Source organism: Hemitrygon akajei, chromosome 10 (genome assembly GCF_048418815.1).
Source record: "Hemitrygon akajei chromosome 10, sHemAka1.3, whole genome shotgun sequence".
NCBI lineage: Eukaryota > Metazoa > Chordata > Chondrichthyes > Myliobatiformes > Dasyatidae > Hemitrygon > Hemitrygon akajei.
This window is the reverse complement of record NC_133133.1, coordinates 53,463,812-53,486,807: the sequence shown is the minus strand read 5'-3', so window position 1 is coordinate 53,486,807 and position 22,996 is coordinate 53,463,812. Positions and strand designations below refer to the sequence as shown.

Below are 22,996 nucleotides of genomic sequence, written 5' to 3'. Positions count from 1 at the left end.
GGAAAATGATGTGTTCCCTACACTGTAACTATTGAAATTGTAGTGAATCACCTACTGTTACCTTTGATTTTAACAGCTTAAAAATGTGATATATCTTTGGGTTTGTGAGGCTCTACCACGGGTGTCTAAACAATGATGGCTGTTTGTTGTGATGAATATAGACTTCTATACAGTGTATTATCATTTTCAGTGTCGCTCCAGTGACAACTGCTAGGTTGTTAAACTGTGCATTAGATCTTCCAGGCTTAGGGTTGCTTAAGATCATCCTCCAAGATAAGCCACAGTTTCCTCCACACCAAGCCAACGGGCTTCCATCAGCATGCTGCAGTCACTCTCTGAAACCATATTGGAGATCCAGGACAGTTGAATGCAGATGAGAGATTAGTTGACTTTATTTGTGCAATATGACATAACTTGAACATTTAATTTGGATGCAAGTGTTTAGTTTGACTTGGGTTTTGTTGTCACATAATCATGCTCGGGTGGTCAGTGAAAGAAGGAAACAGTGACACAGTGGTTAGCACAACGCTTTAAAGTACCAGCGACGCAGGTTCAATTCCTGCCACTGTCTGTAGGAAGTTTGTATGTTCTCCCCGAGGCCATGTGGGTTTCTTCACAAAGTCCAAAGATATACCAGTTGGTAGATTAATCGGTCATTGTAAATTGCCCCATGATTAGGCTAGGGTTAAATTGGGGGATGCTGGGCGGTGCAGCTCAAAGGGCTGGAAGGGCCTTTCAGTGCTGAATCTCATGTTAGTAAAAAGTGAGTTAAGGTTGTGGTCACTGACATTTATTTGATTCATTTGAGAATATCTAGCTGAGAAGGGGGTGCCTAATGTCCCCTTGCTTCTTCTGAACACCCTCTTCCTCCTGTGCCTCAGCCGATTATTTAATAGCTTTGCTCAAATGATTGTCAAGGATATTAATCTGCACCAGGCACGACAAATTTGAGTACTTTATCAACCAATTATGCAATTCTCCAACCTCAATAAACCAATGGCTTACTTGCCTCCCTGTTTGCCAACTGCAAATAATTGTGCAGATTCTCCACGTAATCATTGAATTATCTTTGTCACCCAGTAACGCGTAGTGAACTATGGATAGTATAATGAAGTACAATGGAATGAAAGCGTCATGGTTGCAGCAAGGATACTGGGAATAGTTTATTGTCTAAGATCAAAAGTCTGATGGATACTGAGAGATTGGAAATCTCTTATTGACAGTACATCTGGAGTTTATATGAGTTATATGCAAAAAGATACATGAGCATTCATGACCTGATTTGTTCCTCTAGCATTTTACGTGTGTTGCCCAGACTTTCAGCACCTGCAGAGTCTCTTGTATCTTAAGTTCTTGCAATTGATCTGGGATAATACAAATAACATTGTTTGTTGTAAAAACTCACCCTGATTTACTATTTCAGGTAAGAAAATTTGCTATCTTTACCCAATCTGTATTATAGTTCGCATTAACCGAAGGATTGGTCTATAATATGAGTGTATGCTGATTGCCAACCAGATTTTCTTGTTTTCCCTATATCAAAATGTGTGCTAGATATATATCTGCCAGTGCCTTCAGCTATGCAGTATGCGGCACACATGTGAAATGAATGTTATATTAGCAGTAAAGCAGAACCAGTATTAACCATAGGTTGAGCAAAACAAATTTAGTGGTGATATATTTTTGGTTAAGAGAGTCCTTGGAATGTATAATCTTGCCCAAAATGAAAATAGGTGAAAAGGGAATGTATTAATTGATTACTTACATTCACTATCCAATTACACAATGCTTCAAACATGCAGTGTAAGCTCTTCCAAATGGAAAACTGGTGCTAAATAACATTGGAATGACACTGAGCTGGCAAATGACCAATTCTCCCAACTTATTCAGAACCTTCTGTGCATTTTCTCAACCTGTTAGTATTTTGTTTGCTTATGTTTTCCAGTTTGAAACTGCTCCCAGTTTTGTATCATTTGGACAGGTTTCTTTCTGTATCCAGTTGCAAATCATTTTACAAACAATGGTCTTTGCCACAAGGACTATGTACATTTAATTATCAATTTGAATGCATTTGAACTGCCAATGGATGGAAGGCTGTAGGATTAATAGATATGGGTGCAACAATTGTTGTGGATGTGCTGGATGTTTCTATTCCATATGACCCTCTGACAATTTGATTTTCTCTCTTTTTTCACCTAGTTCCTGCCTTTCTAAATCACTTCAGGAATTTATCTACTGGTCCAGATCTTCTTAACATGGCCTCATCGCTTATCAAAAGCTCAGATTTACATATAATGCACCAACTTTTATTTTGACCAATCTCTCATGCACCCATTATGATTCTCTTTTGTTGAGCCATATCTAACCAGCTGTTTCATAACTTGTTCCTCAGGATGCCTTCTAGTCCAAATGACACTAGTTTGGTGGATTCTATTAGGTTACCTATGAACCAAATCTCAAATTTTGCTATTACTTGATCCTTAACCATTCCTCAGAGAACTGCCTTTTATGAAACAGCTCACTGAAGGAGATTAATGTGAATGAAATGTATATTTCTGAAGATCATTTGGAACACATTTCCTTTAACTTCCTCAGTTGATTAATTACTGCGACATCTATTTCGCACCATTCCAACCGTAGAAATTCAAAAACCATAGTTTGCAAAACAGTTTAGTTCTGTGTAAAAAGAGAAAATAACTTATTTGATGTATTCGATGGATTGAATTCGTATATCAGAGCAGGCCACCTTTTAGACCATTCTACTCAATCTTGCAAATTTAATTATTAAAATAGTTTACATTTTTGACATTCCTTACTTAATGAACTCATCACCTACTTTTTTCTGGCCAGTTTATTTTCCTTTTGTCTGATTTCATATTTATCATCATCTACCATCCACGGTCCTTTTCTTCTTTCATTTTATAAGTTATTTCCTGCCTGCCCATTTTCCTCCATTATTTTTCTTTCTTAATAATAGACATCTGTACTTGGTGGGAAGTATTTCTAAAAACAGTTCATTTTTGTACTTTTTCCTTACATCTCCTTAGCTCAAGCCTAGTCTCTTAAATACCATGCTTCTGAAACTTCCCATTTCAAATTTATTATTTTTCATTATCAGTCATCACTTACACTGTTGCTGGAGGCTTACCATCTCCTATTTATGAGTAGATATTTGGTTTCATTTTAAGCATGTTAGAAGTGATAGCTGAGAAAGTGAACTCTTGGAGAGAAACCTTCTTGGACCTGAGAGGGAAATGACAGAGACACTCAGGAAAATATTTTGCAGTGTCTTTTTTTTTAACCAAATTGAAGTAAAAATAGGACCCAGTATTCTGTGAGCTACATTGAGAATATTGAGTCAAACCATTTCACAGTACACTACTTAAAGAAGACGTGTCATCATGAAAAAAAGTGTGTTAACCAAGAAAGTAATCCAGTTTGGGGGGATATCACAGAGGCACAAAAAACAGTGTTGGTTCTGCTATAACTAAATTGTTAGGGTTTGTGAAAAAAATAAAGCTAGTCAACATAAATGGAAGTCATGCATGATTTGATTGAAATGTTTGTTGTAGAAATCACGAAAGTATGTGGTGGCTGTTTTCAGAAAATTGAGGCATGTGTTCCAAATAAAATATAGACAAATACAAAAAACAGGACAAGCTGCTACAAATCTTAATACCATCCTGCCTGGTGCAACTGAGTTCCTCTGGAACAGTCCATGCTACAAGACTACAGAATAAGAAAATTGAAAAATGGGATAGATGCAGCTGTCATTCATTGCTGAGAAATGTGAAGTCAGACATTTTTTATGAAATATATCTTGATTGGTAAAATACTTCAGTGTGGAGATTTTCAACATCTATTTAAATCACCAAGTGCCTTTTGCAGCAACATGGGTGGGGGTGGGGAGGGGGTAAGAATAGCTGAATTAAGTAGGTACATTTTAAGAAAGATCTGAAAGAGGAAAAGGAAGTTAGTGAGGATGAAACCATTTTAATGGGAACACGCTCATTAAAGGATGGCAGAATAAGCATTTGAAGAATATAAAGCAAAATGTGTGGGAAAAGAGATTAAAATGGATAGTTTCAACATTCCCACGCAATGTTGTGTTTTTAATATAGTGGATTCTCCCGGTGCACATTGATATTACAGTACATTATTAAAATGTAGCACTTTCTTTGGTTGGAGTAGGGTTTCAGCACGTTGTATTTTACCCCACCCTGTATGTGTCAGTCAACGCCTACAGCAGATCTGAAGGATGAAGACAGGTTGCTTACGTTCCATGGTTCACTGCAAATTAAACACAACCAGAAAGGAAAGCAGTGATTTTTTTCCCTTTTTCGGGCAAAATATATTTCAATGTTGGCATTTACTGTCGAAAGGTCCAATGTAACATTGGCGTATAGTTTGGCCGCTTGTGAAGGAGAGGCTCGTGGGATCAGTGGGAATCTGACCCAAAGAGGCGCCGGCGCTGCCGCTTTGAGGCGGTGCCCGAGTGCGTGGTGCTCAAAACAGCGACGGGGCGTTGCCGCAAGGGTGGGGTTAGGGGAAGGCAGCTGGTTTCGATAGACAACCGGGCAAGGTCGGCCTTTTCATTTATATATATATTTAATAATCCAGCCGCCCTGTTTACCTCCCCACGCCCATACACACCCATCTAGTCCCAGGCCATGAGAATATCCTCCCGCCAGGAAGCTCAGTGAAACAGGCAGCGACCGAGGGAGGAGACAGCGAGGAGCGGCCACGGGCAAACAGAGCGACGCTAGCGGTACCATGCACTCGGAGGTGGAGAAAGTAAGTGCGGACCCGAGCCACGGGTTGGGAGGGAAACCCAGCCCCGTTTCCCAGTCTGTCTCCAGTTCCACCGCCTGCTGTCGTCGCCGACAGTCCGCCCTCTCCCGGAGCGGTGGCCGCCCTTCCCAGCTCCTGCACGGTGCAGGGCGAGGGTGGGTCCCCGGGCCGAGGGGCGGCTGCCGCAAGCGCCCGCCTCCGCACTCACAAAGACAGGAACTGGGGCTCCGAGCCAGCCTGGCTGCAGTTAAAGGAGGATTGCACGGGTGCCGAAAATGCCGGGCTAGGTGCTAATGCACCGGGCGTTCACCCTGTCAATAAACGCGGTGCGGCAGAGTGAGGGAATGTATTCAGCAGCACCAAAAACGCCTTTTTCGTACCGACACTCGTTAGAGTATCACTTGTGTTTGTAATGCGGCATTTAACCCTTTTAAATATTCTGTGGAGGGGAGGTCTGGTATATCTGGAATCGCAATTTTCCGCGCTGTATGTTAAAGTAATACCTGAAATTGATTTCTGTGTTTAATTTTCGTATTTTTCCGATGTAATTTTAATAGGAAACAGATTTAAGAGTAAACCTCCATAGTTATGAAAGGGAACCAACTAAAAAAGAATTGCATTGTTCAACGCCTCTCTATGGGACAACGGGCGTGTAAATGGGACTGTCCAGCTGAAAAGAAATGAACAATGCCAGGCTGATCAGCCAGCACTCTATATACGCTAAACCCCATGTACTTTTTCCCTCCCCCCCCCCCCCCCCCACCACCTTATTCTGGTTTATGCCTCCTTTCTTTCAAGTCCTGATGGAGGGTCTCGGGTTCGCAAAGTCAACTGTTCATTGCCAGAGATGCTTCCTGACCCGCTGAGTTCCTCAGCATTTTGTGTGCGTTACTCTAAGAAGATGTATTTGAAAAGTAAATTGCTTTTTTTCCCCAAGTCTGCCAAAGTCCAACTTTAAAAAAAAAACGAATGCCATTTTGACACAGAAGAATGTTATCTTGTGATAAAGTCTTTGTTGACTTTGATAAAGTCCCACATAGGAGATTAGTGGGCAAAATTAGGGCACATGGTATTGGGGGCAGAGTACTGACATGGATTGAAAATTGGCTGGCTGACAGGAAACAAAGAGTGGTGATTAACGGGTCCCTTTCAGAATGGCAGGCTGTGACCAGTGGGGTACTGCAAGGTTTGGTGCTGGGACCGCAGCTGTTTACAATATACATTAATGATTTAGATGAAGGGATTAAAAGTAACATTAGCAAATTTGCTGATGACACAAAGCTGGGTGGCAGTGTGAAATGTCAGGGGGATGCTATGAGAATGCAGGGTGACTTGGACAGGTTGGGTGAGTGGGCAAATGTATGGCAGATGCAGTTTAATGTGGATAAATGTGAGGTTATCCACTTTGGTGGCAAGAATAGGAAGGCAGATTACTATCTAAATGGAGTCAAGTTAGGAAAAGGGGAAGTACAACGAGATCTAGGTGTTCTTGTACATTAGTCAATGAATGCAAGCATGCAGGTACAGCAGGCAGTGAAGAAAGCTAATGGCATGCTGGCTTTTATAACAAGAGGAATTGAGTATAGGAGTAAAGAGGTCCTTCTGCAGCTGTACAGGGCCCTGGTGAGACCACACCTGGAGTATTGTGTGCAGTTTTGGTCTGCAAATTTGAGGAAGGACATTCTTGCTATTGAGTGAGTGCAACGTAGGTTCATAAGGTTAATTCCCGGAATGGCGGGACTGTCATATGTTGAAAGATTGGAGCGACTGGGCTTGTATGCATTGGAATTTAGAAGGATGAGAGGGGATCTGATTGAAACATATAAGATTATTAAGGGATTGGACACACTGGAGGCAGGAAGCATGTTCCCGCTGATGGGTGAGTCCAGTTTAAGTCCAGAGGCCACAGTTTAAGAATAAGGGGTAGGCCATTTAGAACAGAGATGCGGAAAAACTTTTTCACCCAGAGAGTGGTGGATATGTGGAATGCTCTGCCCCAGAAGGCAATGGAGACCAAGTCTCTGGATGCATTCAAGAGAGTTAGATAGAGCTCTTATAGATAGCGGGGTCAAGAGATATGGGGAGAGGGCAGGAACGGGGTACTGATTGTGTATGATCAGCCATGATCACAGTGAATGGTGGTGCTGGCTAGAAGGGCCGAATGGCCTACTCCTGCACCTACTGTCTATTGTCTATTGTGTATGTGATGGATAAGGTCTAGCTTTATCCACTGGTGCAATTTCTTCAGGATATGGTACATGTAACAATATTTGAAGACTCCTATCATAGATGAACAAAAAACTGAAACAGTAACAATTTCTAAATGTAAAATGTAGCAATGCCAATTTCTGACAGAAAAGAACGAAGTAATTTTAATATAATTGATTTATACCTGTTATGCTACATCCACATTCTCTCTTGCCTGAGTGAACATCTTGTAGAACAATCCATCAGTCATCAATATAGCCTATCCTAAAATGACTGTGGCATATATTTTCTGGATATGCAGCTTTAAATACAGTTGCAAAGTTCTACTCAATCTTATTCATACAGTCTTCTGTTGGATTGACTCTCTATTCAAGCATATTGTTAATAACAATGGAATTCCATGGCCATATTTGTATTTCAGAAAACTATTTTAAACATATCTCCTTGTAAGTTTTGAAAAGTTCATTAGGATTGTTGTTTTTAAACATTATTTATGGGTGATGCTTATTCACCCAATAGATCCTGTTTAGGATGTATTTGAGTAGAATTGAGCAGCCTTCTTTGATAATTGGCTTGGCTGAGGTGGGAATATAAAATGATAAAACGAAGAATGAGGCATTCAGCCTTTATGCCCATGAGGCTTTTTAATGGGACCAGCTAGTTAGTGGAGACACAAGAGACTTGGTCCTAGTCCCGTTAGTCCCTGATCTCTGATTCAAGGGGAAATACTTCTTAAATTCCTTTGTGAAATTTGCTATTGAATGTGTTTCTGATATCCTTCTGTTGATGTATTTCAGATTTAAAAACCAAATCTTATTCTCCCATCTTTTACTGCTGATAAAGCCTGTGTGACTGGTGGAGTGGAAGAAGGAAGAGTTAATGGGCATTCAATAGAATAGATTGCAGGAAACTGAGGGTTGACGTAACCAGATGGGCCAAATGCCGTTTGTGTTAGGGTTTGAAAGTACAGTAGTCGTTCTTGGCAGGAGCCAAACATAGTCTGATATCATAGTAACAGGATTGTTAGTGATTCATTTGGAAGTTTTCCTTCCAGATGCTATTCTAATATCAAAAATTAAATTTCATGGTTAAATTGATGGTTGCATATTTTAAAAATTACACTTGTAATAAAATGGATCGTTTGAATTGTGTATATACATCAAAATTAATGCGAAAAACTTGTAGCATGAAAATCGTGATTCGTATTGTTAAACTTGAAAGTGAACTGCTTTATCCACTGGCAATAAACCTTTGAGAATATGACCACTGAGGATCAATATTCAATATCTACTTATAATGAAACAATATTAGTGTTCTCACATGTTCGTGTAAACAAAAATAATTATTTTTGCATGTACCTTATTAATTGCTACATTTAATGGTTACTGACTCTGGAAGGTACAGAAGCAAAATTCATCATGTTAGGCATAGGTGTGGAAAAATAAATTCTTTGGGTTTAAATTATTTTATGGACACTTATCTGATGTATATGTTCTACACTGAGTGGTTTAAATGCAGGATGATCTAAGAGAATTGCTCAAGCCCTCAGCTCAAAACACTCGATGAGGAAGGAGGGTGTCCACATGAAAACCCCACGTCAACCCTGTGCCACTCCCAACATCAACACACAAATATATGACTATTCACTTTTCCAACAGGCCAATACAATATGTATCAGCTGATAGGCAATGGTAGATCCCATCAAAATGAAATATCAGCTGATTTAGCCTATTTGTAAGAACTGCAATACTGTTGGACTTGCAAATAAAGGAAGTGGGAAGAAATATCTGCTTGGGTTGTAGCTCCTTGATTGGATCCTAGTGTATCTGGCTGTGAAATGATTTTATGCAGATGTTGAATTATGATGCTTTGCCCTCAGTGGCCATCTGGAATGAGATTATAGATTGTGTTTACACATAATCATCTTTCTTGGATCTATTGTTAAGTATTATGCAGATCTAGCAGCTCAACGATAGGACTGGAAAACCAAAGTTTGTCCTATGGAAGTGGGTTGTAGGGGATTTATAGTTGTATCCAACACCAAATAGCTGAAGGAGTTAGTGATCCATGGGCAGACTCCATGGCAAATCACCAGAGGCAGTGCAAAGAAGCAGAGAGTGGCTTCAGATCAAGTGAAAAGACCTCTCCTGGGTTCCAAGAGAGTAGGAGGACACAACGGGGGGGGGGGGGGGGGTGGAGAATAACTCTGGGATGCCAGAAGATGTCATTGAGCCCTCTGCAGATGTGCTTACTGATGAAACATAGAGTAGGGAGGATGCCTACTTAACAACCCCTGCGTGTCAACCCTGTGCCACTTCCAGCATCAAAGCTGTCTTGAGCAAGTGCTCACGACCCATTGGCACAAGAGATAATAACATCTTATCCTGTTTTTTTTTTCCCAAACATGCTTTCAAGGAAAACAGAAAGGTAGAAAATTAGACATTCAATTAATTGACACATTGGCAAGTGCATTTTCTTTTGCTGTTTCTATCACAAATTAAAATTGTCAACATTTTGGGTTTTGATGAAGGATCCCAGCCCAAAGAATTGAATGTTCATTCCTTTCCACGGATGTTGCTTAACCTGCTGAATTCCTTCATCATTTTATGTGTTGCTCTGAATTTTCTAAATCTGCATCATCTCTTGTGTTACTGGAGCTTATTTCAGCATCAAAATACTTGTGAATTGTTGCTTCTAAGGTTGTCAAAGATGCCTGTGATATTTTTCTCACTTTTTGCAGACTTTAGGGGTTTTTTTTAAACAAAAATGAATCTGGGTAAATTTACAAAGAAGTCTTGTTAATGAAGCTTGAAGGTGTGGGTGCATTTTGCCTTGACCACCAATTTTGGTGATGACTAATAATATATTGACCCTGGCCCTGTCATCTTGTTGGCTTGTGTCTTCAGCATTGGCTTGTGATTTCACAAACAACACTTCTACTTATTGGAGAATTTTGACTCTATGAAAAGGCAGCTCCATTACTGTCATGTATCGGTGTACTTAAATACAAGGATGGTTTCTGCTATATTAGAGATACAGTATCATTAGAAATGCTTACAGTTTTAACTAGTGGAAACCTTGTATTTCTGCCTCTTAGCTTTTGTGCTTGAACAGTGGCTGAAGTAGCATTGTTGTTATTTCACCCCTCTTGCAGGGTGCTGCACTGATTTTGATACACATGGTGAAGTGAGTGGTGCACCTAGATAAAAACCTTCTGAATAATGGGAGTTCTGTTCTAATATACTGGACCACACTAGTATTTGTTGGTAGAATCTCAGATGGAGATGAGAGGCCATCCAGGAACGAGATATACTAGTTAGTTGAGTGTTGTAGCAACAAATCTTGCACTTAATGTCAGTAAGACCTAAGAGCTGATAGTGGACTTCAGGAAAGGTAAGACAAGGGAACACTAACCAATCATCATAGAGGGACTGGAAGTGGAGAGGGTGAGCAATTCCAAGTTCCTTGTTGTTAAGCTCTCTGGGGATTTAACCTGGTCCCAGCATATCGATGCAGCTGTAAAGAAGGGAAGACGGTGGCTATGTTTCATTAGGAGTTTGAGGAGATTTGGTTTGTCACCTAAAACATTCAAACTTCTGCAGAGATACAATGGAGAGCATTCTGACAGGCTGTATCACTGTCTGGTATGGGGGGAGCTACTGCACAGGATTGAAAGAAGCTCCAGAAGGTTATAAATTTAGTCAGCTCCATCTTGGGTACTAGCCTCCTTAGTATCCAAGACTTCAAGGAGCAGTGTCTCAGAGATGTGGCATCTGTTATTAAAGACCCAGGTCATGTAAGGAAGGAGGTAGAGAAGGCTGAAGGAGCGAGCACACAGCAATTCAAGACCAACTTCTTCCCCTCTGCCATCCAATTCCTAAATGCTCATTGAACCCATGAACACTACCTCACTTTTATTATTTTCTGATTTTGCACTATTTTTAACTTAACTATTTAATAAACGCTTGTACTTTTTTCTATATTATCATGTATTGCATTGCACTGCTGCCACTAAGTTAACAAGTTTCACAATGTTTCCCGGTGATATTAATTCTGATTTTTTTCAGTAAAGCATTGACTTGGGATGCCCATGAGAAGTAAAGGTTGTAGATTGATAGTGCGGTCATTTGAAGTGAGATCAGACTCCATTGCCTTTACAGTCATGCAAATGTTTATAACCATGACTTGTAGATTCCAGTAGGAAACAAGGTGGACGGAGACTGGATTGAAGTTTTCTAGTGTAAATTGAGCTGCTGTAGATTTGTATGTTAATTTTACCTGAGCTCTGAGAGGCAACCAGCAAAACTAAACTAAGGAACACCATTGTGAATCTACCTCATGGGTGGTTAGCCTAAGGGTACCAAAGAGGTATTTCTTGGCTGAATTTATTGAATCCTCCTGAGAAGCATGGATAGATAGGATTGCAACCAGTAAAATTACTTTTGTGAAACTGTACATGGAGATGAGATACAAGATGTTGGTATAAGCAATGGTGTTGGGAGGGCATGTGACTTGTTTCTTTAAATGATTATAACTTCAAAAAGTGATGAATTCTTTAATGCCAGAAAAAAAATAAGTGTATACTGTGGAAGAAAGAATGGTATGGGCTAAGAATGTTAATGAATGCCATTTGCCACCAAACATTGAAATCAAAGGTTGAAAGGTCCAATTTAATGTCAGAGAAATGAATGCAATATACATCCTGAAATGATTTTTCTTTGCAATCATCCACAAAAACAGAAGTGGCCCAAAGAATGAACGACAGATAAACATAAGAGCCCCAAAGTCCCCCCCCCCCCCAGCTCTCCTCCCTCCCGTGCATAAGCGGCAGCGAGCAACCATCCCCCCTCCCTCCACTGACAAAAAAAAGCATGCAACGACACCATCACCAAGCACTCAAGCGTGAGCAAAGCAATAGCAAAGACAGACTTGCAGTTACCCCTAAGACTTTGCATTACACCTGACATTCGACATACTGCAGATTCTCTCTCCCTAATAAGGGAGAAAAAGGTGTCTCCAGTTTCCCAGTGAGCGGGAAGACAACAAACAACTTGCTAGTTTAAGATGTTAGAAGTCTGTTCCGTCACTTTTTTTTTTGAGCTCTGTGCCTGAAGATTGCAAAGGTCCCGTGTCTTCGGGCCCACGGCAGATATCCTAACCCCCCCGATGACAAATGGGTCTCTTGCCGTGACATCGATCCTCGATCTGCCTGCCTGTAGAGCCCCGAGATCTTGGGCTTTCAAATTCGAGCTGGACTCTCAGGCTGAAGACACTCTCCTTGGTGTGCTGAACAACGGCCGGTCCTGAAACCCCGTGAACGGGTCCCATTCCTGAACGAACCAAAGTCAGCGTGTAACTCTAGGTCGGGTTTTCGAAAGAACCCTGAAAGGGAAAAATAGAGACATTAGAGGTGGAAATAAAGCTGTTTTCGACAATGCAAGCAAAGGAGTAGCCATTTAGTGCCATCTTAACTACGGTCTGCCTCTTTCTAGTAATTCTGGTGACGGTTGAGAATACTTGCTGTACTACTCTCATAGGGCTTCTGATTGTTCTGTGCCCTGCAGACCTGTCAACTTGGAATCCATTAATAACTACTTTAGCCTATGGAAAATCTGGACTCTTCCATCCGTTAACCACATGAATCTGCCTCTATCAGAGTGCAGAAGGTCCAGGATGTTCTGGCTGTGTGAGCTTTCTTATTAACCTCTTAATTGGTTGAAACCTATTAAAGACTACTCCAACATTATTTCCTATTTGCTCAAAACTAAATACTTTTGGCCTTAACTATCCTATTGGGTGGCAGGATAGAGATATGCCCCTAACAAAGGAGGTGAAGGCACTCTTTCCCTCTGCTACGTGAAGGTTACCCTTGGACAAGGTGTAACATCTGCTTAGCCCCTTGACCAGGGTCATGTGAAACCATGGGAGCAGTTGGCAGATGATCGTACGAGCAGCTGGTGCATACCACAAGTCCTGGTTATGCGACCACTGATACCAGGCAATCTCTGAAGAGTATTGATAATGGCTGGGATCACCCTTCTTGTAAAGAGATTGCCCAGGAGAAAGCAATGTCAAGCCACTTATGTAGAAAAATTTTCCAAGAAAAATTATGGACATAGACCATGATATCCCAAATTATATGACACATATAACAAAATTATCTTAATGAGACGTGCTTTCTTACCACTGGGGCATCAGGAGTACCCAGCTCCAAGTCCACCATTAAGAAAAATCTGGTCATTAAAATTGGAGTCTTAATGGCTCCCATAAGTCTACAGTAAAAATGTTTGAGTAACTGAACACTAATTAAATTTTAGGCATTATGGCAGATAATATAAATAACATTTATGTACATGCTGCTGAATAGCTTATGGTTGTGCTCGTGTTTGTTAAGTGACGTAGTTCTGGGAAATTTAACTTTTATATCCTAGTCAGTATAAAGACTGGAGGATCTGAACTAAACCTCACAGTTCCACTGAGACAGAACAGACAAAAAGTGTAATAACATTAAAAAAAAAGCTGATCGACTAACGTGACAAAATATAACTTATCCAAAAAAGAGTATCATTAACTTTGGAACAACTGGCACTACCGAGCCCAAGTGATTGGAGGATAGAGTGCAAAAGGTCATATGAGGGTCAGCTGCCTCATATGACATAATTGAGCATTTTGAAGCAATTGTGGGTCTTTTTGTTCCCATTTTTTCCATTACAGTGACCGAGCAGTTACTCAGTTGTCATTTATGGAGGATTTTAAACTCTTCCTCAAAGCAATTACATTCATTTAAAGGGGCAGGAAAAACACTGCTACAGATTCTTGCTTTATCTTCTGATGTGATTCAAGCTTTTTTTTTGTTGCATTTTATTTAATGTTTTTGTGTTATATTTGTGTTAAGTCACAAGCCCCCTGTTTTAAATGGTTGCTGATTCTGGGCGCACTGTAGATTGAAGGAGAGGAGAGTATTGTCTTGCTTCAGCAGATGTCCCACCCACTGACCAGCAGTGCGGTAAAGTATGCCACGTGACTACTGACGAATGCTGACAAGTGCTGTGGGCGGAAGAATAGACTAAGCTCAGAAAACCAGCAATGCAAGAAGTTTCCTTTCACTAAAAAAAATATCCAGGACTATATGAAATAGCAGGTCAGTGGACTCAGCTTGTGTGTATACAAAAAGTGCTGTGATAGCTTTCTGTGTCAAACAAAGCTGTGGAATAGCAATACTTTAACACAATGATATTAAGTAAGGTTTTGCTAGGCCGTTATGGTTAACTATATCAGGAAATGGTGTAGCATTTTATAGGCTGCAACAGTGTGTTGTTGTGTCTCAGCACTCGCATTTTAACTTTGTGTATTACCTTCACTTTTATTTTCTATCCTTGTTTTGTTCAGTTTTTTCCTACCCTTTCCCTCCTAAATTCCTTTCTGTGTCCTGTATCCTCAGACTGTCATTATTGATTTTTGTTTCAAGTGCTGGTGTGGCCATGGCCTGAATCACATTTGTGTTTGACTGTGAAAGGCTCACTTATGCAGAAGAGGCAAAAGGCACCTGCCCTTCTGACACAGTCACACTGTTGGGCCTGGTTAAATTTCTACCATGTCACCTCTGAATTTTTGATGTAGAATGTTGTTTGTTTCCATTTACGCTTTGGAGCTGAATGGAGTAGATTTTGGATGTGATGCATTACTTTGAGGATACCTACATAATTTGTGGCTGGGAGAAACTGCTTTTGCTTGGATCGCCATTTTAACTGGTAATCTATAAATTGGATAGCAATAAGGTCAGATACTAAACCATAATTTTCTGGATGGGTCTCATTGCGCATAAAACCCACAAGGTAATAGAGGACATGCAGTTGTGGATGTAAACACCAGTTGCACAGGTTTAGTTGAGCTCTTAAAGGAGAAGTGGTAATTTTGATGCTGCAACACTTCCTTAAAAATATATATACCGTAGATTCCGGATTATAAGCCGCTACTTTTTTCCCACATTTTGAACAGCTTTGAACTCTGCGGCCTTTAATCCAGAGCGGCTAATACATGGTTTTTTTTCATGCCGCCTCGTAAACATTTTGCCTCGTAACAGTAGACCAATAAAATTGATGAGTAGTTCACAGAGGTCCAATGAAATTGTACGATAAATCAAGCGCACTTTCACAATTAAATTATTGTAAATCAGTCATTTGTACTCACCCTCATCAACATGGAAAATACTCGAAGAAAAGCAAGACCCGAGCGCGTCAGACCCGAGCGCATCAGACCCGATTAGACCCGATTAGACCCGATCGCGTTACGCAAGGGCGTCAGACCCGAGCGCATCAGACCCGATTAGACCCGATCGCGTTACGCAAGCGCGTCAGACCCGAGCGCGTCAGACCCGATTAGACCCGATCGCGTTACGCAAGTGCGTCAGACCCGAGCGCGTCAGACCCGAGCGCATCAGACCCGATTAGACCCGATCGCGTTACGCAAGCGCGTCAGACCCGAGCGCATCAGACCCGATTGCGTTACGCAAGCGCGTCAGACCCGAGCGCATCAGACCCGATTAGACCCGATCGCGTTACGCAAGCGCGTCAGACCCGAGCGCGTCAGACCCGATTAGACCCGATCGCGTTACGCGAGCGCGTCAGACCCGAGCGAAAACGCTGCTTTTAAGTTAAAGGCGATCAATAACTTTTCCTGGTAGGCTGCAGTATATATATTTTTACCAGTCGCTAGGAGATATTGGAATGTTGTTCGTGCTGTTCAGTAAAAAAGTATATGCAACGTAATTTGTGTTACCGATACGTATGTATATTTAAAAGTAGCAGTGCGGCCTAAAATCCGGTGCGGCCTTTACAATTAAAAAATTGATTTTATTTCTAAAATTAGAGCCAGCGGCTTTTAATCAGGTGCGCTCTGTAGTCCGGAATCTACGGTACCCCACTTTTGAATTTGCTGGCATACCCATTAGAAAATGTCCTTACACAAAGTTTATTTGCATCAAATTTAGATTGCTTTCAACTATTTTCAGAGCTACCAGAGACAAAGCCAGGGTCCCACTTGCATCTCACGATGTCCTAAAGTGCTTTGCACAATAATTTGTGTAATTGGTGTGAATGTATCACCTCAGATGATTTGCAAACAGCTAGACTAGGCAAACAACAGTGGGGGAGGATGAAGTATACTGTAGTTGATTTCTTCGTGGGGGTGGTTGATTAAATATTGACCAGGACATCAAGATTATTCTTACTTGAATAAACCTTCACAAACAAGAGAAAATCTGTAGATGCTGGAAACAAGCAACACTCACAAAACACTGCAGGCCAGGCAGCATCTATGGGGGATAAAAGTACAGTTGACGTCACTTTTTACGAAATGCCGACTGTACTTTTTTTCTATAGATGCTGCCTGGTCTGAGTTTCTCCAGCATTTTGTGTGCATTTCTTGAATATAAACCGTGGTATTTTGGGCTTGGTTCAATACATCTTTCCAAGGATTGGAAGGAGAATCTCTTAAGAATGAAGCACTTAATTTAAGACTGTGTTTGCAGTACTGCCTGAAATCCAAGACTTTTGAGCAAACTGATATTTTCTGTAGAGAAGTGAACTAGCATATACTTCAACCTAACTTGCTGAAAACCTCATTGCAAGGAGAACACTTGAGTAGTCATTAAAGATGTCATTGCCCTGAACTTTTTAATGCCACTGGCTCGCTACAGTGCCTTTTTCACATGGTCAACTCCCATCTATCAGATCCTTCAGTCCTTTACCTCATTCCCTTCTCCATCCACCCTAAGTCATCTATCACCTGCCAGCTTGTACTCCTTCCCCTCTCACCCCCACCTTATTATCACTCTTTCCCATTTCTTTCCAGAGCTGATGAAGAGGACCAGCCCAAAATGTCAACTGTTACCTCTCCATAGGTGCTGTCTGACTTGAGTTTCTCTAGCATTTTATGTGTTCTGAATTTCCAGCATCTGCAGAATCTCGTTTATCCCTGCTATACGTGTTAATATTAATTTTTAATAAGTGATTTTGTTATCTTTTACTGTTTGGGACTTCCTTCCCAGTTCTACGTGTGGTTAAGACATAAAGGCTTTAAATGACCCAACAAGAAATTCATCTGGAAAAGCATGCCTTATATAAACAGTTGGACGAACACTTGGCAATCCTCTAAGGTAGCTGTGGATGGTGAAATAGATCATGGGATTAAATATGTTTTGTGTGCGTGTATATTCATTTAATTCTTTTCACAAGATCAAGCACTTCCACTATTTACCAAACACCTATTTTTTTTATTATCATGACTACTCCCTTAGTGATAGAAAAGCTACAAATTAAAGGCACTTTATAAACTATGATGACTGTTGTAAATACTTCAAAAAGTAATGGTGCACAAGCTTAGGGAGGAGATTTTTGGAACGGTGCCCAAAGTCTAGTGGAAACAGGCTAAAAATAAATAGAGAAATATAGGGTGCAGAGAGTCTTAATGGCCTGAATTGTGAAGCATACATCCAGCATTTAAATACTTGTGTGTCATCTCTAAAGGACGGAGGAAATGATGGTCTAAGTGGCCTGTTTCCAAGTGGTATGGCCTAAAGGTACAATAGACCGACCAGTGTAGAGTACACTAGACAGTTTTGTAGAATTTGTAGCAGTGAATGTGGGCAAATACAAGGAGAGAATTTGAAGATTGAGATGATGGAAAACAGCAAATGTAGCTCAATAATAGATGAATGATACTTCATGGGGGGAAAAGTATACCAACAACAGTGGACTTTGGTCAGCTGATGTAGAAAGTTACTGGTGAATTTGCATGGGTGAAGTACCAAAGAAGACCTGAAAGGGGTCATGACCTGTGATGGTGAAGGTAGCACTTTTGTGAAAAGAATTGTTAAGCCATCAATGATAATTTTTTTCACTTCATATTCCCCAATCCAACCTGGTTCCTTGGAGTCAGATGCTCTTTGGCCCAATGGTCCGTGCTGACCACAGCATACTCCCTGATAATCCCAGTGGCCTGTGTTTGGCCTATAGCCTTCCAAGTCCTTCTCCATGTATCTTAAATGCCTCTTAAATGTTTCAATTGTTCCTGCCTCAACTACTTCCTCTGGCAGCTCATTCCAGGAACTGACTACCTTCTGTGTTAAAGAAGTTACCTCTTTGGTCTCACTTAAATCTCTTCCCTCTTAACTGTGCTCTCTCATTTTGGATTCCCCGACCCTGGGGAAAAGACCTAGTCTGTACCTTCATGATTTCATAATCTACTATGAGATCATCCATAATTTTCCAAGGAATAAAGACCCAGCATAGCCAACATCTCTTTATAACTGGCCATCTAGTCCAGGCAAAAGCTTTGTAAAGGAACATGTAGAGAATGTTGGAGGAGCTCAGCAGGTCAGGCAGCATCCATGGAAAGGAATAAGCAGTCAACATATTAGGCCAAGACCCTGGAAAGGAATGGGGAAGAAGCCAGAATAAGAAGTTGGCCGGGGTGGGGGGAATGGAAGAAATACAAGCTAGCAGATGATGTGTGAAGCCAGGTGAGGAAGAAGGTGGGTGGTGGAGGGGATGAAGTTTAAAAGCAGCAAGGTGAAAGGTAGAAAAGGTTAAGCACTGAAGAAGGAGGTCTGTTAGAGTGGACCATGGGAGAAAGAAAAGGAGGGGCATCAGTAGGAGGTGATAGGCAGATAAAGAGAAGAGGTAAGGGAGAGCCAGTGTGGAGAACAGAAGAAGAGGGAGAAATTACCAGGTTAGAAATATCAGTGCTCATGCCATTAGGTTGGACACTACCCAGGCAGAATTGAGATGTTGCTCCTCCAACTTGAGTGGCTTCATTGTGGCAGAAGAGAAGTCTATGGGCCCACATGTTGGGATGGAGATGGTCAACCACTGGGAAAACCTGCTTGTTGAGGACTGAGTGAAGTGCGGTCCCCCAATTTACATTGTGCCTCACCAATGTAGAGGAGGCTTCTTCGAGAGCACCAGATACAGTAGGTGTCTCAAACTTGCAGGTGAAGTTTTGTCTTACCAGGAAGGACTGTTTGGAGCCCTGAACGGAGATGAGAGAGGAGGTGAGTAGGCAGTTGTAGCACTTCTCCCACTTGCAGGGATAAATAATAGGAGGAAATGTAGTGTGGAATGATGAAAGGAGAAGGGACTCTTTATAAATCTCTTCTGTATTCTCTTCAGATTGACAGTGACTTTCCTCAAAGTGACCAAAACTGCACACAATACTTTATGCACTCTGGTAAAAGCTCCTTTCATGGTTCATCTTGTTTCTCTCTGTACTTCCAGTAAGAACTTCAATCTTTTGACTTCTGTTTGTTAAAGTATTGTTGCTGATTTTCCTAATCATACCCTTGTCTCCATCTGTGGACGCTTTGGTCCTCATTAAAACCATTATTCTGTCTGAGCTTAGAAGTAGCTCATGTACAACTTGGAGCCCTTGGCTCAAATAAATTCGATTTGAATGAATATGGTTGACATTGCTTGAGACATTCACCAGAAATGCTGGGCTCAGATCTCCTATCAAAATTGGTTATCATTTACTATCATCTTGAGCTACACGTAAACTTGCTTTTTTCTCTTTGTGTGTTAAATCTGTTATCTATCCTCAATTTAAAAAAAAGGAAACTCATTTCTTTGTCACTGAAATAGAATGCATTCAAGCAGATACTTTGCCATTCCCCTTTTCTTGCCCTGGCCCATGATGCCAAAAAGGCATTTCCTACCTTGGTCATAGTCCTTAAATTTATCTTGTTCCTTTTCTACCTCCATGTCCTCTGCAAACCGCCCCCACCTGTGAAATTGTTTCTTAGTCCTTCTCTGTTAACTGTGAAATACTGTTTCATCAACTTCCCTTCCAGGCCCCTGATGTAGGCACTTATTTTTTCTGTTCCGATGTCTGTTGCTATCTAGGTATAACATTTTACTTTTTGTTTAAAAAGAAGATTAAAGCTTAAATTTAAAAGGCTTCTCCAACCTCCCTTTCCTCAAGCTAGTGCATGTGTGGTACCTCTTACTCTTACGCATGTTACTCAGATATAATTTTATGAAGAACCTCAATCAGATCCCATCCCTGCTCTAGTACTAAAACATTTCATAATTTCATCTGGACCTATGTCACTGTGCAAGTGGGTGCATCACGTCTGGTTCAACATATCTGGAATGTACACATGGTGGCCATTTTGGTAGGTGCCGGAGGTAGCTGCTGTTGTAGCCCATCCACCTCAATATTTCATGTGTTGTGCATTCAGAAATGCTCTTCTGCACATTACTGTTGTAACATGAGTTGTATGAGTTGCTGTCGCCTTCTTAAACCAGTCTGACCGTTCTATTCTGACCTCTCTCATTAACAAGTTGTTCTAAACTAATTGTTAATCCTCTTATTAGACATACTCTGAGAATATGAATCATCTTTTCCTACCTTCTATGCAAGACTTAACATTTCATGATTGGTACATAAAGGGCATTAGGTGCTTTGAAGATCTTTTCATAGATAATCGTTTTGCAACTTTTCAACAACTGTCTGTAAAGTTTAATCTACCTAATACCCATTTCTTTAGATACCTTCAAATTAGACATTTCATTAACCCTTTATTGTCTAATTTTCCTGAGATGCCCAAGAAAAACGTTGTGGACCTGTTTCTTTGTATTAATCCATTGGGCAAAGGCTTAATATCTTTTATTCGTGATAAATTAGTGACCTTGAGGTGAGCCCTCTTTGATAAAATTAGAACTGCTTGGGAGCATGATCTAAATATTTCTTTATCTGATGCAGTTTGGGATTCAATTCTTAAGTCAGTTAATTCAACTTCTTTATATGCTCGCCACTGTCTTTTACAGTTTAAGGTTGTACATAGGGCTCATATGTCTAAAACTAAATTGTCGCGGTTTTATCCTGACATTAGTCCTGTTAATGACAAGTGTAAAGGTGGTGAGGCTTCTCTTATCCATATGTACTGGGCTTGTCCTAGTCTAGAGAAATTTTGGAGAGAAGTTTTTTTTACCTTTATCCCATATTCTTAATTGCCACTTACAACCTAACCCTCTGATTGCCCTTTTTGGTACCTTGGGTGAGGCAGACATGCATTTGAGTCCGACTAAACGCCGAACATTATCTTTTGCCTCTATTTTGGCTAGATGCCTAGTTCTCCTTAGGTGGAGAGATGTTGCCCCACCCACTCATGCTCAATGGCTTAATGATGTTACGTTCTGTTTAGATATTGAAAAAATTCATTACTCACTTCTTAATTTGGATATAAAATTTCAATAGGTGTGGGGACCTTTTCTTGAATATTTTCATAACTCTTTAGATTAAGCTTATTCTTTTTAATCCCTTACTTTCAGCTTTTTTCCCCCTCTAAGTTTTATGGTTTCTTTTTGATAGAAATTACATTATAGTTTTTGTAGTAGGCATTATTATTTTATTTATGTTTACAGTTTGGGGGTGGGGGTTGAATGATTTTTTTTTACATATTGTAATGGTTGGCCTGGAGTTTCTTAGTGGGAGGGAGGGAAGGATACTATATATGATTTTATTCTGGGTGCTGTTTCCTTATTGTTATGAATTATACAATTGATATGTTTATTTTGCACTGTATTAATTCTCATTTTGCTGTTTTTTTTCTTTGTAGTTGGTTTGTAGAAATGCATAAAAAAGCAATAAAAAAACAAGTTGTTTTTGCCCATAGAAATAGCGCTTACTGAGTTTTTGTGTTGTTTATCGCATAATTCTCTGTAAGCTCTAGAGCAGCTTTTCTCAATCTTTTTGCTCTGGAAGAATCCTTGAGGTAATTTTCAGGTCTCAGGAAACACCTGTATAAATAAATAAATAGATAAATAGATAAATAGATAAATAGATAGATAGATAAATAGATAAATAGATAAATAGATAAATAAAAAATTATATATGCAGCTCACGGTATGCAGCGTGATCAGTCAGTTGTAGATATAATAATCCAAAAATAATTGTCAATGCTCTTTTGAATAGATAATTTTTAGCAAATCTTTCTGGGGGTGGGGGGAACAGGTAGTTAGGCTTAGCTTACCTTTCATAAATTTTAAAATCTCATCAGGCAAACATAATAAATTTCTGTTAAATAACTGGCTAAAGCCAAAATGGGATTATCTTCTTCTAAAGATGGACTTGATAGATTTAATATAAATAAAAGTTGTAAATTGACAACATGAAAATTTATTGACAATGTTGAATAGTAAATTTACTAAAAACAGTAAGCCAAAGCAATATGAAGGAAAATATAGCCTAAGACATAATTCTATACAAGACTTCAGAAAAAACGTTTTCGTACTAAGTGACAGGATCAGGCTCAAGTGTAGGCCTAGCATGTGAAATCTGTGCTTGTTTTTTGTTGCACGAATACACTCAATTCTGGGTTGGACTTGAGATAAGCACACAAGGATTTCATCGTCAACAGAAGTGAGACAATTTCTTACTTGTTAAACAAGAAAAAGCTTGATCACACACACAAATTGAAAACTGCAGCAAAATGTTCATTGCTTTCCTATGAATGGCAGGATACTCTTCTTTCAGATACCCAGAACTTGTCCAGGGGCAGGTTGGTAAATCTCATCTTGAGTGCACGATCAGAGTGCAGCTCACAAAGCTCTTCTCCGCTCAAAGTCAAGTTCTCAGGTTGAGCAGAAGATTCAGAGAAAGGGTCCCTCACCCTGTCATGCACTCTCTCCCAGTTTTTCTAGGTGGTTTTCAATCAGACTTGAGACTTTCTGATACTCTTCCTCACTCTCAAGCCCAAGCAGCAGTGGAAACATTTCAAAACGCGAACACGAGAATATCTGAAAATGCTGGAAATCCCAGCAACACACACAAAATGCTGGTGGAACGCAGCAGGCCAGGTAGCATCTATAGGAAGAAGTACAGTGGACGTTTCAGGTCAAGACCCTCCGTCAGGACTGACGGAAAAAGGAGATAGTAAGAGATTTGAAAGGGGGAGAGGGAGACCCAAAATGATAGGAGAAGACAGGAGGGGGAGGGA

General features: G+C 40.4%; 1 protein-coding gene across 6 annotated transcripts in view; it reads left to right on the top strand.

The window, feature by feature from the left end:
• The window catches only part of LOC140734397 (Krueppel-like factor 12), a 403,562-nt gene that overhangs the window by 216,263 nt on the left and 164,303 nt on the right, over nucleotides 1-22,996 (top strand). For 2 of the 6 annotated variants that reach the window (XM_073058285.1, XM_073058283.1), the window contains exon 1: nucleotides 4,531-4,794. The exons of 1 other annotated variant lie outside the window; for it this stretch is intronic. In XM_073058285.1, coding sequence (XP_072914386.1) covers nucleotides 4,774-4,794 — 21 coding nt within the window. In that variant the 5' untranslated portion in view covers nucleotides 4,531-4,773. Of the gene's footprint in view, nucleotides 1-4,530; nucleotides 4,795-14,030; nucleotides 14,141-22,996 lie in introns of those variants that run through there. 3 more of the 6 variants (XM_073058290.1, XM_073058286.1, XM_073058284.1) reach the window with 2 other exon arrangements.